A 19,161-nucleotide genomic window follows, 5' to 3' on the forward strand; every position below is an offset into this window, starting at 1 on the left:
GAGCTGCACTCTTGGTGCTGCTGCAAGCAGCTGTGCACAGCTGGCCATCACGTCTCTGCTTGTAAAATATGAGTGAAGGTTGTCTTGCCGTCAGGAAAGTGTATTCAGAAGGTCTGTGGAAGTTGGGCCAAGGTTCTTACAGGGGGGGATAGATTTTCCTGTGCCTTAAATACTGTGGCAAACCCCACTGTCTGTGCTGATGTGAGTAAAATCTGCAAATAGACTTTGCATTGTTTCAGCTTAAGCACAAGGATATTCTCTTTAATTCCTTTTTCAGTGTTGTTGTGTAAGAATGAAGGTCTTGAGATTTTTTATGAAATGGTGCAGTGTTTTCATATGCTTAGGCCAGAGAGCATTACATGCAGGCATGACATTTCCACTTGCTTCTCAAGTGCTTCTCTTTATCAAGGAAGAGAAATTTCATCCCCAAGCACTGCTGTGATGTGTTGTGAAAACAACAAATGGAGAAGAGTTGATGAGCAGCTCTCTGTCAAAGTGTTAGTGCACTTGGTTCACAAACATCAGTTAAATGCCTCAGGGGCCTATGAAATAAATAGAAGTGCTGGATGCTAGGAAGTGGGATGCACAGGAGCTACTTTTTGGCATCATTAAGGCAATGCAAAAAAGAGGACTGCACATGAAATGCTCTTACTCATTTGGTTTTAAGCTCCAGCTCTGTGTGAAGTAGCACATGCAAGCTGAAGCCCTATCCTGGCTTTAGATGCCTTCACCACCCCTCTGGCAGTAGATTGCCAGCTCTATCCCAGTGACAACTCATGGAGAAGGTGGAGTTCATGGTGCCCACTACCTGCATTACAGAGTAAATATTTGAAGTGCTTGCCTAGAAAGTGGGAATCTGTTCTTGTCTTGCACTGTCTAGGGGAGTTTCCAAGCCACCAGCTGGAATAGAAAGTGGGAACAGAGACACTCACTGGAACTGTGTGGGTGCAGTGAAGACTGAAGGATCCCATTTGAGTGGGAGCAGTATGAATCTGAAACTCATTTGAAAAGGCAGAGTTATATATATATATATATATGTATGTATGTATGTATGTATAATGGCCCATCTGTGTGAGTTTTGGTTTGTGTTTGTTTGGTTTTTTCTTTATTTTGGTGTTAAGCTGCTGGACTGAGGTGCTTTGTGCCAGCAAGGTAAATGCTCTCAGAGAACCCAGTCAGTTCAGATCTTTTGAGGAGGTGTGCACTCTTCGTAAATTTTGAATGGCCTGAAGTTGAGACTGGACCCAAGATGTTGAGTAGTACATTTGGGTATGCAGGTACTTTTATGGATCTGAGATGTAAATTCTCAGAGCAATGGAAATGACCGCATGGTTTGTGCGATGTTTCAGCTGCTGATTTCTCTTTTCAGGCTGAGTGCACCATTAATGACTGAATGGGCTCTGCTGGGAAGGCTTGTCCTCACACCATGACAGCTGACAAGTCAGAAGCTGGAGAGTTAGCTCTGGAGCCTCTCCTCACTTGCAAGCTATGTCTCTGTGAATATTCCCTGGATAAAATGACCACTCTTCAGGAATGCAGCTGCATCTTTTGTACAGCGGTAAGATCTGTCAGTGCCTTTACATTACAGAAGCAGGGTAATGGGAGATGGACAGAACTGTGAGATGGGATTGCCTGTATAACTCATAAGGAGTATGTGTTACCCATGCCAACATAGGATGCTTTTCTAAAGAGCATTTGGTGTTAGCCTGTCTTGCCTTATTTAAAAGATTTCTCTTGTTATTTTGCTTTTTGATAATTTGTAACTAACATATGCTCCCATAAAAATTACTAGTAAAACTCAGGAAAAGGAAAAGTAAAAGGGAAAAAGATGCTGGAGAACATACACAGTCTGCACGCAATCTCAGTATTTACTTTTTTCTGAAGCAAAACCCTGAAACATCATAGGATAGCTGTGAGCTTTTGTTTCCCTGATACACTTTTTTGAGTTCTCAGAGACCTTTAAAGTCTTCTATGTAACTTTTAAGGGCAATCAGAAAACCTAAACAAAAATGGCCTGTTGAACTTTTGCCTCTGTGCTGCAGAGATGTTGTCCAGGTCATTCATTGCCTATAGTAGTCAGTAAGGCCTTTCTGGCCTGCAAATTCAGATCTAATAAAGCTGGTGGAAATGATAGAGGGAGAGGTTGAATGAGCTGATAAAAGCCCTACAGATAGTAGTGCTCTTCTGGTCTCTTTGTCAGCATGGGAAAAATGGACCTCGTTTCTCTGGTGATTGTGACTTTGACGTACCTCACTAATGATAACTAATGTACCTGACCTGAAAACAGGTCGGAAGTCACTGGAGAATGTTGGTGTGATGGTTTTTTTGTTGTTTGTTTGCTTGTTTGGTTTTTTTTCTGGGGAGGGGGGTTGTGTTTTTTTTAAACTCTAGAATAAATGTACTTGGTTTTATTTTTTAAAAAGCAAATTGTGGATAAGCATCAAGAAAATATGTTTAAGTTTTACCCTTGATTGTTTGAATTAATGAAGAAATTCGATATTTGTTAGGCCAGCTGGGTGATAATATCTTCACTTATGCTGAATTCAGGGTAGCTTAAACAGAATGAGAATCTAGCTGTGTGTTTCAAGAAACTAGGATAAGATTGATTAATATGAATTTCAACCTGAACTTCATGAAGTTTATTTTCCATACCAACTTGTACAAAACATTTCTGTACATTTTAGTTTGTAACAAAAGTTTCAAAAACACATACCTAAAAGGTAGGTGTGAAGATACTGCTTTAAATACAGAAAAAGAAATTGGAGAAGCTGATACTTTTACAGAGGTCCCACTATCCAAGAACTCAGTGTCTCTGATTTAGTATCATTAATGGTACATTAACCTCAATATTAGCTGGGTAGAGTAACACTTAGGGAAGGGTGGGCTACCGAGGTCTGTGCCAGGCAGAGCTGGGCTCTGCACTCCAACAGGACACTGGCCAAAGGGAGAGGTCAGGGATGGCTGGGGATGTTGCTGTGCCCACATGTCCCATGTTGGTGTCACAGCTGCCATCACATCCATACACTCCTTCCCTGGCCAGCACCAGGAAGAGCGTCCACTGTGAGCTTGGTGCTCCAGTGCTGTTCCAGTGACATGGAGGGTGTGGTCACTGTTATTTGGCATCTGTGCAAACTTCGCTGACTTTGAACCAAGAGCTAGCCATGAGTGAGCCTGAATGCAGCTGGGAGAAGCTTTTAGACATGCTCTATTTATTTCAGTGGGCATAATATATCTCAATTGTGTTTATGCTCCAAGTCCAGCCTTTGTCTGACTGTTGTCTGTGTCCCAGCGTCCTCCCAGTGGATGTGTCTGGACTGATGTATGCCCAGACATGTAGATCTTGCATCCTATAACAAAGAGGGCTCTGGAAACTTTTAACCTGGCTACATAGCTTTCTGTCTTGAAGCCAGAGCAGTTTCTGGGAGGCCATATGAGTTGCACTTTTGGAAAGCCTCCAAAAAGCAGTGTCAGGAGTGCTGGGACTTGCATGGGGGATTGCTCAGGGCACAGCCTGCAGCAGCTCTACTGGTGTGCCATGCCCTAAATTTCTTCTCACCCATGCCAGGACATCCAGGTACCTTCACACTACAGTTAAGAAAGATTTTGGGGTAAGAATATTGACTGTGAGCTATGAGGTTGAGCACCCATCAGTTTTGCAGTTTTTCAGCTAGCATTGCTCTCAGCTTGTATAGCTTATTTTTCTGTCACAAAGTGTAATTTTATAGATCCAGGAGTAGTATTAAACTTGAAATAGAAAAAGACTTGACATAGTCATAATAGGTTCTGCTCCAATTAGCTGAAACTATTGCTTTTGTTAATTTTTTGTTCTGTTACATGTGAAGTCTTTTTTTTTTTTTCTTCCTAACTGTAGTTGTGATGCTACAATGATGATTGTTCTTCACAGCATTTGTGGCTGTGGAAATAATTAGAAATTGTTACTGTTTAGATATCTGTGGGGGTGAGATTATATTTCCTTTCCATTTGTAGCCTGTAAAATGAAGGCATTCAAACAACTTAGAATTGTGTACAACAATTTTTTTTTCAGCTTAGAAACTCTTGCAATAAACAAAATACTCCATAAAAGCTGTGTTCTAGCCAAAGTAAGTAAACTGTGCTTTAGAAATGTGTATATTTGTATTTTGTTGGAATGTTGCTAGTAGGGCAGGAGTTTTTCAAATAACTGTAAACATTTTTACTCTCTCTGTTCTCAGCAGAAAAAGCAGATGGCTTGCAGAACATACTTGCCATCTTACTTGGTAGCTCAGTGAGGTCTGAAGAGGCATCAGCCTTGTAATTTTCAACATGTGTTGCATTTGGCATAAGATTCCACTGCAGTGTGAGATAAAGCACACATTTACACATCCCAAGAATTCAGAAATGGCTGCAGTGTACCTAATGACTTGGTTTCATTGGATTTAAATTAGTTTTGAATGAAAGACTGATCTCTGAAGAGAGTTAGGAAGGGACATGAGATATATTTTATCTGTGAAAGTTTTAGAGGGCTGAACTTTACATTATTCAGTTCATTTCCTGTATCTATAAAACCTTTGCAGAGTGCCATGCTGTGGTGTGCACTTTTACATGTGGATATTCAGCAATATATGTACTGCTCAAACTGCATGATTTTATGGTCCCTTTGTCACTTTAACTTGTCTCTTTCCCAAAAGGGGAGGAGGTCTTATCTGTTCCTGATACTGCTCATCTTGTTCCTTGTCTTCCCACTTATCCTTGTATATTTGGGGGGGATGTCCTTCTTTTCAGCAGTCCCTTAGGTTTACCTTTTGCTGCAATTTTTTCTTCCTTGGATGTGCAACTACTCAGGTTTTTGCCCCCATGGGGTCATGGTGCTCACTTTTGTATGTGAAAAAATTATACGCTGTGTCTGTCCACACCATTATGGTGTTAAAAAATACAGTATTTTAGTGCACTTTAGTGCTTCTGGCTTCAAAGCATACTAATATTAATTATGTCTTGATTGATCCACTTACAGAATAATATTTTGAATATTATACTTATTTCTAGTAAAATTTCCTAAATGTTTGCTCTTTTCCTTCTTTCCTTGCCCAGAGAGCTCTTGCAGTGCCTCACTCAGGTAAGACTCAGGAGTGCTCTGGTGGGGCAGTGTCAGAAATGGACAGGCTACCCTCCCTGCTTTGCCTTTGCACAGCACACTGGGTGTTGCCCAGGCTTTGGTGCTCATTAGACTGTATGGAAAGTGTGCATCTAGGAGACTCCTGCCTTTTCAAAATGTGTCTGAAACTGGGAATCCAGCAGGGAGAGACAGTGCGTGCTGTGATCATGTGCATCTCACACTCCCTTGGCTGGAATTGCCCTGGTGTCTGGCACAGCATAGTCTACCCTTTGGAAGAGAGAAGTATAGGACTAGTAGTAGCACTGAAAACACCAAGGACCCCATGAAAGACTTGTTGTGAGTCTGTAGCCTGTAAGCAGTTTTAGAGGGGAGTTTTTAGCAGCTGGCATAAGATTGCCCTGGTGGCAGTGGTGACAGGATGGAATCAGTGCCAGTGCTGTTGCAGAAACGTGGTCTTAGGAGTCAGTAAAAATCACAGTGTTGGCTTCTCCCTGCATACCAATTCTATCTGGTTTTGTCCTTCCTCTTTTCTTCCTCTACTCTTAAGCATTTCAGGGACCCCATGAGATCCAGGTGAGTAATAAATGGGATTGCTGCTATTTCTGTCAAGCAGCAGGTCATGTCCATCTCTCTTGTGTGTTATATACTGGCACAGGGTTTGAGATGTTGGAGACAACATGTAACAAACTGAAAAGATGCTTTCAAGTATGTTATTCTGTGTTGTTGGCACAGGTTTATGCTGAACTAGCATGATTCACTTTTTTTTTTTTCTCCCCAAGCAAATTCTTTGTTGAGTCTTGTACTTTTGAGAAGCGTGTGAGGCAACTGGGTTACAAAATGTGCAAAACAAATACCATGATGATCTACCTGTTTGTTATTTTGGTGCACACAGTGCAGTCAAATGAGATTAAACTTCATGCAGCCTTAAAAGGAGAAGTCAGCATGCACACCCCGGTAGCTTCTGTACTGTCTTGGGCTCCTACAAGTAGGAGGTGTTCCAAAGGCAATTGGAGAACAAGATTTTCTGCTGTAGCTTTGTGTGACAACAAGGCAAGGGGTAGACATGGGTTCCAAAGGCTCTTTTGCTGGTGTGGACAGTGTGGTGCCATGGGCAGCTGCCTGCCTGGGCCTTGGGGGCTTTAGCCTCAAAAAGAGGCTGCTGCCAGCTACTTTTAATAGAGAAGAAGAAGAAGAAACTTTTACAGAAATAGAAGTTTCTCTGCTGGTACATAATCAACAGGACACTCTAAGGCTCCTCTACTTTCCTTAATCTCTCCAAGAACAACTGTGCATTGTCCTGCCTCCTTTGGGTGGCTGAATAGTGACATTTCACCCTAATCATTGTGAAGTTTCAGATTGTTTGTGGAGGGGAGCACTGGAAAACTGGAAAAACTAATGTGAGGGGTCTTCGCAAAAAACACGAGTAGAAAAGTCTGAGAGCGGAGGAGACTGAGTAGATCAAGGACAAGGAGGAGGCAGATGGCAAAAAGAAGGGGATACCTGCTAAGTGAAACAACTGTGTATGAATAATCCACTGAAATAATACTTAGTAAAACTTATGAGTAAGGGAATATTTTGGTTTGCCATTGTCTGTCCAACACTGCGTTTTAGTATCACTGCTGTTTTTTTGTGCTTATTTTCAAGAAGGGGTTTGTTCTCCACTTTTTTCCTCATCCTATGAGACACTTTCTCACAACTGCACCACAACACTCACTGTCTTCTCCTCCTCCTAAATATACCTTGTGCTGCAATGCCCCACTTACTTTATATAAAGCTCACCTCAAGTTGTTTTCCATTTGGAAGTGTTGAAATTTGGGATTCTTTTTTTTCCCAGCTCGACATTTGAAATGTTTCAGAATAATTTTTTTCAAGTTTTAAAAAAGAGAATTCCTACACCTGGTAATATTGGCATGGAACACAGACCATTTCAATAGTAATTTTGATGGTTTAAGAACTTCTTGCATTTCTGTGCAGAGTAACACCAAAGGGAGCATTGGGGTACCAAAAGAGTACAGATGTACCCATTGACTTTTGATGGATGCTACTATTCAGGAAAGGGACTGCATGTTTCTGAAGTCAGTAGAGGTGGCAGCCTCTGGGTCATGGCCAAAGGAAGACAGGAGGAAGAGGGAACTAATGTTTTAATGACAGCATTGCATTGATGCAGTTGGTGTTATCTCCATTCAACCAATGAAGAAATCAATGTGAAGTAAATTGTCAGTGCCTCGAGGTGCCACAGTAACTGAGCCAGATTGTGACATAAGTCTCATGCTCATGTCTGTTTTGTAGCTGTTGGTAAGGCCAGGTTTGGCTTGACACGGATTTTTGGCAAGAGAAATTATGTTTGCAGCTGGTTCCATTTTGTGAAGGGTGAATTTCTCTGGTCCTGTTCTCTGGTCCTTTTCTGTTTGGTGGTACCACTTCATGGCAACGATTATCAGGAACCTTTCCTGCTTTTTATGAAAGGCTGCCAGGATGTGTTGGGCCATGGGTAAATTGGTTTCAGACTGTGTTTCTGAGCAGAATTTAGCAGCACTGGTAGATATTTTGAGGCAAAGCTGATGACAGTGTATTTCTCAGGTACATTTGAAGGATTCCATTAAAAAAATGACTTGTGGACCAAGTGGAGGCAATTATATTCTGGTCCATTGTCATGTTTGCTTGGTGTTTTCACCTGGTTGTGACAAAATTTAATTCTTGTTACTGATGTTATTCCTTTCCTCATACTGAGCCATGAACTGATTGTATGTTCTTTGAAGCTACAGGGGCATTTTTTCACTTTCTTTCAAGCATCTTTCTTGATAAGGCTCTTATGTGGCCTGATCTTCTATCCATTTGATCTTCTATCCATTCATTTATCACTGTATCTGGTCTCTAGCAGTTAAAATAGAGGTTGGGCAATATGCATATTTCATTGGAATTTTGTTCCTCACGTTAAACTGTGCCTATCACAAGTTTATCTGTAGCAAATTAAGAAATTTCTATTTTTGTCATGTAGTTTCTAAAAACTTTAATTGGAAAAGCCTCACCTTTTTTTTTCCAAGTGAAGTGCAAATGCCTCCAAGCTAATTGCCAATACACTTGTTTCATCTAGTTTTAAGACCTTGTGAGAGATACTTGAGGAGTTTGAGTACCACACATTGAAAGTGACTGATCCGTTTGGGTGATTGAACATGCGGCAGCGCAGATGTCATGGCAATGATGAACATATTATTAAAAATTATATAGATCTGCCATAAACACTCTGAGTACTGTCTAGGGGGGTATATTTATCCTAATACACATTTTATTAGATACTGGGTGGATTAGGTGGTTAAATTTAGAGTTTTGACGCGAACTGTCTCACCAAAATTAGTAATTCTAGATTGTGTATGCACTGAGAACAGGTAACATTTCTAAAGTATAAGAATAAAATGAATGTTATATATTTACTGAATAAAAAGTACATAACCATGGCCCAGAACTAAAATAAAAACTGGATGCCTATTTGTTCATCTGTTCTGAATCATGAGACAGTCTGGAATGTCAACTGAAAAGTTAAGTATTCTCTCCATATACAGTATTTCCATGCCCTGCCCCCAAACCTGGAGTTTGTAAAAAAGCCTAGGCTAAAAAAACCCGAACCCGAAAGAAATAGTTTTGAGGACAACCATGGATGAGAGATTAAACTTTGTAAATCGTTCCTGTGGACAGGGAGACCTGTGTTTTTCTTTTTTCTTTTCTTTTTTTTTTTTTTTTTTTAAATGGAAATTGTCTTCAAGTTTCATGTTAGGAGGAAAGACCTTCTTGTTTTGGCAAGATGATTTCCATAATTTTGTGCTTTTTCACGTTTCATGTAGATCATGGCCTAGTACTGCCTGGGAAATACTGTAGATCTGTTCTTTACCTTTGCATAATTGAATTCAAGAGAAATACCCTTACCTATCCTCTACCAACTGCTAAACAGTGGCTGGCAGCAGTATCAGTGGCATTTGATGGGAAAATTAGCCAGCGTTTTCAGTTTCTTTTTTCTTCCTAGCCCTCCCTCCATGTTTCTTAATAAAGGTACCTGTTCAGCTTTGTCATGTCACATGGGGTTTCTTTTATGCTTTTGTATCCAAATTAGAGAGGCTGCATTTTGGGAGCTGAAGAGTTGCAAGCAGGTCGGAGAGGAGCAAGGTAATGGAACATGGCCACGTACTTGAAAAGCAGTATGAAGGAATGATTGAGATCCATCTTTTGTCTTTGATACATAATTATCTGAAAGTGGATTTGAATAGAAACTTTAGATTTCACAGTGAAAGGGGTATAGTGTCTTTGTCACATCATTACCTAGCAATGTAACACTGAAGTTACACTTTGAACTCATTTTTATGTTAAAATGAAGAACTGTTATGATCCTTTTGCAGAGTGAATACATAACCAAACAGACATATTTTTATTGGTCAGTACATAAAAAATACCCTCTGTACAATATACTTTGGGGAAATAAAAGGTTGAAGTTAGAGCAGCATGCTGAAATGTCGAAATGAAAAATCCATGAATAGTCTGAACAGAATTTTCTTTCTCAGGCTCAAAGCTGACCACAGAAAGCACTTCTGTTTATTACTGTAGAAGGAATTTTTTATATTACTAGTTTGTGCATTCCTTGATTAGACTTTTTAATGTATTTTTAAAGATATTTCCATCATGTTTCAATTTACACTTTCAACCAACCTTTAGCTCCAGGAGAGGAATATGTACTTGGGGCGTTTGTAAGAATTTGCCTAAATCATAATCTTTCCTACAAGTCTTGCAAGATTTTTTTTTTTTAAAAAAAAGCAAAAAAAAAAAAAAAAAAAAAAAAAGCATATATGTTGCATGATAATTTGATCCAGGTACTTTATAGGCCTTAATTTACTAGATACTCATGAATAGCATTTTGTGAAATAGGTAACCGGATATTGATCTTATTTTATTAAATAGAGGAACATGATGGCCTGAAAGACAAAAACAGCATAAGAGGAAAAAAATCTCACCCCAAAACACTTGGACAGCAAATTATTGGAAAAAAAAGTCATTATACATTATGAATCTCAGGCAGAGAAAAAAATAGACGTGGTCCTCTTTTGACTGAAGTTGTCAGTAATCCAGCAGGAGCAAAACATGCTTTGCAAAGCTAGATTAGCAACAAAACATTCTGTTGGGTATACTGAGTCTTACTAGTGGAATTACATTATTACATTTGAATTGATCTCTCTTGCTTGAATGCTTCAGGATTTTATTATGTTTCCCAGAACACAGATATTTACACGATATAGTTGCTCAGTGGGGAAAATCTGAGTAAACTGAATGTCACTGATTAGAGCACATTTGCAGGTATGGGAATTAAAACTACTTGTGTTGGTGTCTGCTTTTTATTTGAGGGGTGAACATAATGGAATGAAACCTCCAGGGTTATCTGTAGTCAGAAGGATTCTAACCTGTTCAGCAAGACCTTGGTAGATTTTTAGTTTTTGTTTCCACCATTCTGCCTTGGCTACGTGACACATTCATGGAAACTTGCTGGCTTTGGCCATGGAAAGTAAGAGGATGGCATTAATGTCACTGTAAGCCACAGATCCTGTGTTGAAGCTACTCCAGCCACTGACTGCTCTCCATGTTCAAAAGTCACCACACTGCGGGAAATTGGTGGGAGACTATGGCCCAGGGTGTTGAGTTTTCATGATTTCTTGGATGTCAAGATTAAGACCCTTTCAGGCAACACTTTATATCACAGAAGGCAGAGCATCTTGATTTTTCCTTCACTTTGAAGAGCAATTAAGTAGCATATGTAGTGTATGCAGTTTTCCTGAGATACTGCTGATTTTTGTAGATAAAATGCACAAAAAAATCTTGCCATTTTATGTCTGTAATAATGTATTCTCTAAAGTGTGGGAGGACACACTGCTGAGAAGGTCAGTCGTGATTCATTATACAGACACGGAAACATCTTTTCATCATGTTTTTGGCTTGCATCTTTTCAGATACTCTTAGTTGCCACTTCTCAAGTAAGCAGCTAAATTAGTAGCTGAGCTGTAAATAATGGTAAAACCCCTCTGAAAACAGTTTTGCTGCAAAGTTAGGGCATATTTTAGTGATTTTCCAGTGGGTTTTTTTTGGTGCTAAGAGGGAACAAGAAATTCGCATCTTCCTTCACGTACATACTTTGGTAAAAAGCTTAATCCTCCAGCAATAAATATTAAATGATTCCGTCAAGTTTCCCAGTAACTTTAAGCCCTTCTTGTATTGCACCCAAAGCCCCTTTTCCAAGGACAGAAAGTCAAGACAGAAGATTTCATATCTATAAAAATGATTTAACAGGGAGATTTTCTGGGATGTACTTGAATATCTATGGCACTGCACAGCCCAATTACAAAATCTCTCCAAGCTGAAAACACAGCAGCCTCTAAAAGAACCACGGAAGGCTTGGTTGCCCACCGTTGCTCACCTACAACCAAGCAGTGTGTTAGATGAGAAGAAGCCAGATCCATTAGCAATCCTCAGAAACCTCTGTTGTCCTGGCTTAGTACCACTTAATGACTTAGATACTGCATATGGAAACTGATTGTAAGATCTATACTGTGGATCGAAGGTCCTTAAGAGCTTCATGCCCATCCTTGTATGGAAGCGTAATTGTCAGTGCTCCGAGCTCCTGTCCTGAGTCTAAATTAAGAACAAGCCTCTGGGCTGCTGCTGGGCCTGCAGTAACTTCTCAGGCTTTGTCCTCTCTCTGTAACTACCTGACCTGAGCTGGCCCCAAAATACAAACCCACTGTACCATGCTGTCAAAACAAATTACTAAATATCAGGCGGCAACACAGAGGAGACAGAACCCAGGATCTTAGCAAAAGTAAAAGGTTGCTCTCTCATGCTTGCTGAGGAATTAAGGCAACCTGAATGCTTTGGTGAGAGGGAAACATTTGCCCTTCACCAAATGCTGCCTTGAGCCTTGATCCAGAAAGTAATCAGGTCTCCCATGAGGAGATGGAGTGAGATGTAAGGAGGTTCTGCCCACATATCTAAGAAGTGCACTCAACACACTGCAGTATGTGCAGGCCTTGGGGAAGGGACTCTGAGGGCAGAATTTTATGTTTACATTATTTGTGGAGGAGGCTGGGTACAGGTACAAGCTGGGGAGAAAATCTGTGTAGGGAGTGAGTACTTGCTGCCTTGTTTCTCCTGTGATATGTGCTGAAGCATGTGGGCAATGCTCAGTGCTTAATGAATATGGAGCTGGAGGACAAGGTCACCCACAGCCTCCATCTGCATCAGTAATGGCACTGGGAGCCACCCTGGGCTCTGGGCATGGTTTTTTTTTGGGCTTTCCCTATGTCACCTGCTGCCACTGCCCAGACCATGGTAGCAGATGTGGGCAGGGCCCTGGCAGCTCCAATGTCACCAGGAGTCCACTCCCAGGCACCACTGTGGTTCCATACCTGCTCAGTTTACTGCTCTGTGAGGAAGCTGCTGTGCTGGAGGGTGATTCGATCTGGTGGATAAACTGACTTTGTAGAAGCCCCGTGCCTGGATGCCTCTCGGAGAAGTAGGCGAGAAGATGCGACAGGGCACTGAGACTGCTGTTGGAATAATAAAAGAATAACTCCTGGTTAAATCTGGGCTGATAATCCCTAGGGAGCTAATACTGCCTTCAGTGACTGACACGATTTCTTTTTTGCGTTTCACTTGTGAGTATCTCCCTTGCCTCCCACGTACTACTTGCACCATCAATTCCTTTCAGCCTGCTCTGCTGCTTTCTTATAGAGGTGCCTGCTGGATCTGAATACATTAGTGCTTAATGAGGTACATATTTAAAGCTTACCAGTTAGGTTATATCCCAATGTTCTTCTAAGAGAATACACTTCAAATATTTACAAATCACAAGTAAGTTATTTTAAAATGCTACTAAGTTAAGATGATTCTACTTGCTTGAGCTAATATCTCTGTATAGCTCATCAGAATTAAGCAAAATGTGGATATGGACATTTCAGTAGAGAGACAGAATAATAAGGAAATCTCATTTCCATTTATAAAGGTCCTAATTATCCTGATGGTTAACAGGGAATCAGTTTTCCAGTAAAAAAAAACAAATGAGGAAATTTCTTTAATCAGAGTGCAATATGCAAGGTTTTCTCAGAATAGTCCAGACTAACACAGGCTTGAATGTTACATGCTTACAAATAATAAAACTATGTTTTTTGAAGAGTCTAAGGCTGCCATACTTGGAAAGGCTCTGATTTCCCCATCACTCACCTATTAGCTTTTGAACTCAGTGCCTCTTCTGAAAGTTTGCAGAGAGACAGAGGTCTCAAAACCATGTTTTACTTTGACATATTTCTTGAAAATTGATGGGACATTAAGGGAAGAAGTCAGCAGTACTGGGGAGGAGGTTTGTTATGTGGGCATGAAATATAAAACTGTAGGGAAAAAACTACATCAGTCCTACTTTTCATAACATATGTTTATTTTCATTTACAGTAAACTGTGCAAGCTGATACCAAAATCTGTCAGAAATCCATGCTTTGTTGTTCTGTTGATGATGACTTGCAATTTATTGTATGCTTTGCCATTGTTTTGAGGAAACTTTGTTGTTTGGTTTTATTTAGAAGTGACCTTACTTACTTGCCTGTGCAATTTGGAGGAACGGTTCAAGCACTGTTCTTTGGTCCATTGCATGAGTTTTGTGCCATGATTTTATTGAAGAGTATAATATGTGTTATAAGGACAAGTTGAATATATTTGAAACTGGCATGCCAGATAAAGTGTGGGGGCATAGAGGCCCTCAAATAGAGGGCTTTTTGAGCTTGGAGGGAAGCCTGCTGGTTTTGTAATGGAGCAATTTGGAAACATTCATAAAGTGGCCTCCATGCTGGAAATAGACTTTGGATAGAGTGGAGGATGATGATAAATTGTGATAAACTGTGGAAATTATTTGATCTGTGGTGGGGGGAGGTTGAGGGGGAGGAAGAAGTGGTAGCTGCACATCTTATAGGGCAGATTGTAACCTCCCAACCAAGTGCTATACCCCTTTCCCCTTTTGTGCAACTAAGAACAGTGGTGTCTTGTAAATGAGTTCTCCTACAATGGAGACTGCTGGCTGAGAGTCTCAATTAAGAGCACAGGAGGAAAAAACAAAGACACAAAGCCTGTTTAATTAGAATAAGAGATACTCACCCCTGCCAAATCCTCCAATCCCAGTTTAGCAGAGCATAGGAGTTGTTAGGGCTGAAAAGTCTGACTTGCTGACTTAGGTAAATGTGGTGCTCGGCAGATGAAGTCATGCATAATTAATTGTTCTTTGTTGCATTCTTTCCAATGTAATGACTTGTAGCATTCATGCTTATAATAATTGATGTTTGCTATGTGTTGGAGCTTCAGGACCGCCAATTAAGGCGGTGAAGGTGGGAACTGCACAGCATCTCTGACATCTGGTTGTTAACAACATGTGGGCTATAACCTTTTTTTTCGTTTCTTTATTTGTTTCTAGTGTCTAAAGCAGTACATGGAGCTGGCAATTCAAGAGGGTTGTGGTTCCCCTATCACATGTCCAGACATGGTATGCTTGAACCATGGAACCCTACAAGAAGCAGAGGTATCTATACTTCTCATATTTTTTTCTTTCTCTCTCTCTCCCTCTCTCTCTCTGTTTTTAACATATATCCCCTGAATTTCTTGATCTGCATAATAATAAATATAATCATATATTTTTTCCTCCCTTTATTTACCTTTAATGAGCTTTTGGCAAGAGGCCCGACTGACAAGAGGAGATAGAAACAAACAGATGTTTTTCAAGGGTTTTGCTCCTTTTTCCCTCCCCTCTGCTTTGCGGGGGGAAGTTCCCTTGGCATCTAAACAGCCTCTCAATTACCCATGCAGGTGACTTAACCAGAATACCCTGTATCCCAGAATTGCTGAGTCTCCATTAGACTGTCAGTTCAGTCAGATTTGATTTGACTGCAAACACTGAAATTCTTGCATCTTTCTTAGGAGCAAGAACTCAGACTGATGGTATGCAAGGCCAGAATTTCCTTGTGTATGTTGATCTTGGGCTGCAACGACCAATTTGCAATCCAATATAATCATGCAGGGCTGTATAATTATATGGAAAGAAAGGTACCTGCACAACATCAGGTAGAAGTAGGTCTTAAGAGATATATGGAAGGTGTTTCTTGGGATACACCCAAGAGATGCTTGCTTGCCTGCTTTGTGAGGCAGGAATGTCCCTGCTGGGCCTGAGAATACAAGTAGGACAAAAAAAACGCCAGGAAAAATAAGAGGGCTAGGGGATTTTGATTGGTTTTGTGCTTTTTCTCAGCATTTGTTTGCAGGAATAAAATCAAGGAGAATTAGATCTCCATCCCTGAACTAAAGAAGAGAAATTTGTCTTCTGGATTCTCTTGAGCCCTGTGCATACAGATGCCATAACTGTGGCAGAAGTATATAATTTTATTCAAATACCATCAGTGACAGTGTGATTCCCAATACCAAAAATTACTTTTTCTCCAGAAAAAATTCTGAATCTGCTTTCCAGCATACATTTGAAATGTTGTGCTTAGTTGAATCAGGGCATGGGACTTTCAGCTATGTTATAGCATGCAGGCATATGGTGGAACCCTTTTTTTGGCTGAATCCAGCTATTGAGAAAAGTAGCCAGCTGTTTTCTTTCCTCCTCTTTCTGCAAAGATACAGAGAGGGTGTAGCAATGTCCTTCAACCCATTGGACCAGATTGGAGGTATCTAACCTTTATTAAAAATGTATTTTTAAAGGAAAATGACCAAATGACAGGAAGAATTCTGCTCTGTTCGACCAGGGTTACAATGCTGTAAGAATTAAGAAAGATAAATTTTGCCTTAGTAAAGGACACTCCAGGGACGTGTATTAATGGACCACTGGCCTAATCCTTGGGTGTTTTTTGGGCTGACAGCAGAATGACTAAACAGCCCAAATGTGCATTAGTGTCCCGTGGATGACTGAATGTTCTGACACTCCCTTTTGGCACTGTGCTTGAAACACAAGCCGCCTTCTTGAATACCAAACAAATCCCCAACCTGGTTAAAATTACTACTTATGTATTTTACCAAATACCTACTTCTTTAAGGAAAAAAACCACCCAGAAGAAAACCCATAATGACAGAATAGATTGACTCCATCCACAATCTAAAAGAACAGTATGTAAACTACAGATTTGTATATGAACACTCTCCCTTTTTTTTCCCTCTATACATGAAGGCTGTTCTTTGTGAAAATGTGGCCTTTTAAAGCTATTTCTTAAAAAAGCAGAACCTTACCAGATGATACAGAATGTGCTTAACTTGGGCTATTGTTTGGCATGGAAGTACTATTTAGAGTTACAGTTTATTCCTTACACACTCTCAAACTCCTGGTGTAAAAGTATGAGGCTGCTCACCTCTGGGGGATCTGTATATTTTCTCTGGCTTCTATCAGGACAAAGTTCCTCACCAGGACCCTGGTATGAGGAATGACATATTGCCTGTACTGTGAGGAAAGCAAAAATAAAAGGTAATTTTTTTGCCCTCTAAGATAGCATCAGTGTTTTGAAAAGGTGTATTTTTCATGTCATGTTCATTTTAGACTATGCTGTGACTGCTGTTCATCAGGTACTGTTCCAATTTGGAGAAAAAATAGCAGTTCAAACTGTCCTTGTCATGGACATGGTGTTCAATTGGTTCCTATATTTCCAGCTAAATGCATCTCGTTATGTTAGCTAAAATGGTTGTTTTGTTTGCTTTTTTAAATACCTTTTGCCATAGCCTGCACAAGGGAGATAGAGGTGAATTCAGGCATAATTTAAAGTGAAGGAAACATCTTCATTGACTTCAGTGCATTTTGGATTGAGCTTTCTTCGGTAAGGAAACTGAACAATTAATGACAAAGCTTATAAGCATTTATTACACAGTATAGCTATCAACACAGTACAGCTATGAAAGTTCTTCTCCCTCTCAAGGTCCTTATTCAAGGTGTGTAATATTCCTTCAGTGCTTTCCAGTAACCTATTTTCCTTAATTTAGACAAATCAGAATTAATTCCTGTTTATTTTCTCAGAAAAATTCTGAAGAGTTTGTCTAGTTTGGTCCTAAATTACTAGAGCCTTTTCAAAGCTCTTGCCTTGCTTCTGATGCATGTTCTTCTATTGCTTTTGGGAGATGGATGGAGGAAAAAACTTAACAATTTAAACACAGAATAGAATTTCTTCTTGTATGTCTCATGAAGAAATGAGCAAGTGTGAATAGTTGGAATGTGTTTCGTTAACACGGTTGAGTATTTCATTGGTGCTTGGGGAGTAAACTGCTTATTCATAGACTGTAGGAGATGTTGGGAATTAAGGCTTTACTTTCTGAGGTCCCTCTGGTTTTTTTTCTTAAAATGGATAAAGTGAAAAGTCATCTGAACTAGAATATTGTACTTTTCAGTACTTTGAAAATATGTTTTCTGAAACCCTCTGGCTTAGGTTTCCTTTTCCTTCAACAAAATCTAGTTGAAACTGGTTTCAACCAGCAGTTTTTTTGTTTTGACAAACAGTGCATTCAAACAGAAGGAACTGTTCCACTGAAGTGCTTGAAATCAAGTGCAATCCTAGGTCGTGTCTTGACCTGTTACATGTAGATGGCAGCTGCTTGTAGTATAGCTGTCTTTTAGCAGAAATAAATGAAGGGTGGTGGTGGTAAGGCAATGGTTTTGGCTACAGACTCTTTAAAATAGCTGGTTGCAAAAAACAAGGGCAGTTTAAAAGCAGTCTTGTTGAACTGTTAAAATGTTTGCCCTTTTAAGCTCTAACTGTACAATAAACAAAGATTATTTGGATTTCTTCCTGGAAGCAGAAGGTAGAAGGAACATCTTATGTTAATGCAGTTCTCTTTTAATATGCAGACTTCTTCTGTCCAGAATATTCCTGTCTCTCTTGGGAACTTGCTCCATTGATTTAATTGTACCAGTTAATATCCCTAATCTAAATAAGGGGTAATTTATCACGGTTTGAAATGGTTTTACTTGGTGTGAATCCAGTCACCAAGTGTAAGTGTAAGCTATGAATCAGGGGAAATCTCCACTGCATACAGGGTTTTCTACTGCAATACTCACTTGGATAATATCTAGGGCATTGTGCTTTGCTGTTTCTGATTCGTGTATTGTTCTAAGGTTTAAAGCATTCATGCAGTGATCCGTGTATACATAATCTGATTTGGATTAAAACTGTGCAGTAGTTAGTAAAGGAGGTACTGATTTGGGCTCTCAAGTTTGTCAAGAGTTATCCCTTTGCATGCAGCACAGATTCTGCTCGTTGGCCCTCTGTCTGTGTGAATCCGTGATCCACACCAGTGCTAACCTGACAGAGGGTTGTCAGCACTTTGTAAAGTGATGCTGAAATAGGACAGTAACCCAGATCTTAGAATTCTTAATTGCGTTATATTCCATACATAGCCAAACACAAGATCCCACTGGGACTCAATTTAAAATATCAGTTTTATTTTTAATTTCAAAATTGGTTTATTTTTTGCAGCAGAAGAGATTGAAATGGTAAAATGAGAAGGAACATGAGAAAATATTGCAGGCTGACCTATCTTTTTCAGGGTCAAAATAAAAATTTTTGTTCTTCTTATTTACTTGTTTTTAAATAAAACCTAGGGGAGTGAGTGAGAGAGCCCTAATTTTGTTTTTATTTGTTGCTAAATAAGAGAAGAGCTCTTTAATGAGGAACATGAATAATTTAGTATCTCCTTATGACTCTAGTGAGCATGGTAGCTTGACAAAAAAAATTGTGGGTGTAATTTCTAACAATAAAGAGATTGAGCTTGCATACCCCTTTTGAAAGCAAACCAGAGCCCCTGTTGAAGTCATTTTACACTCCTTGCAAAACAAGACAGAGCCTCTGTGGGTGGGGCTTTGGCAGAGGTGGGCAATGCCACCCTTTAAAAACTTCTGCTACCAGTACAGGATCTGCCCTTGCTGCCTGTCTGATAAAGTGAGAAGCTTTTGCCCTGCTGAACTTCCCTCCCTTGGCGTTATCAAGGTTTGATTCATATGGGTGTGAAAGGAAGCAAGATCTATTCCATTT

General features: G+C 39.9%; 1 protein-coding gene across 5 annotated transcripts in view; it reads left to right on the plus strand.

Moving 5' to 3' along the window:
• The window catches only part of RNF144B (ring finger protein 144B), an 89,576-nt gene that overhangs the window by 52,326 nt on the left and 18,089 nt on the right, over window positions 1-19,161 (plus strand). For all 5 annotated transcript variants that reach the window (XM_066189238.1, XM_066189235.1, XM_066189220.1 and 2 more), the window contains 2 exons: window positions 1,370-1,558; window positions 14,577-14,681. In XM_066189238.1, coding sequence (XP_066045335.1) covers window positions 1,394-1,558; window positions 14,577-14,681 — 270 coding nt within the window. In that variant the 5' untranslated portion in view covers window positions 1,370-1,393. The remainder of the gene's footprint in view (window positions 1-1,369; window positions 1,559-14,576; window positions 14,682-19,161) is intronic.

The sequence above is a fragment of the Chamaea fasciata genome, unplaced genomic scaffold (genome assembly GCF_029207755.1).
Source record: "Chamaea fasciata isolate MVZ Bird 193981 ecotype frontalis unplaced genomic scaffold, bChaFas1.0.hap1 SCAF_1, whole genome shotgun sequence".
NCBI classification, from domain to species: Eukaryota; Metazoa; Chordata; class Aves; order Passeriformes; family Sylviidae; genus Chamaea; species Chamaea fasciata.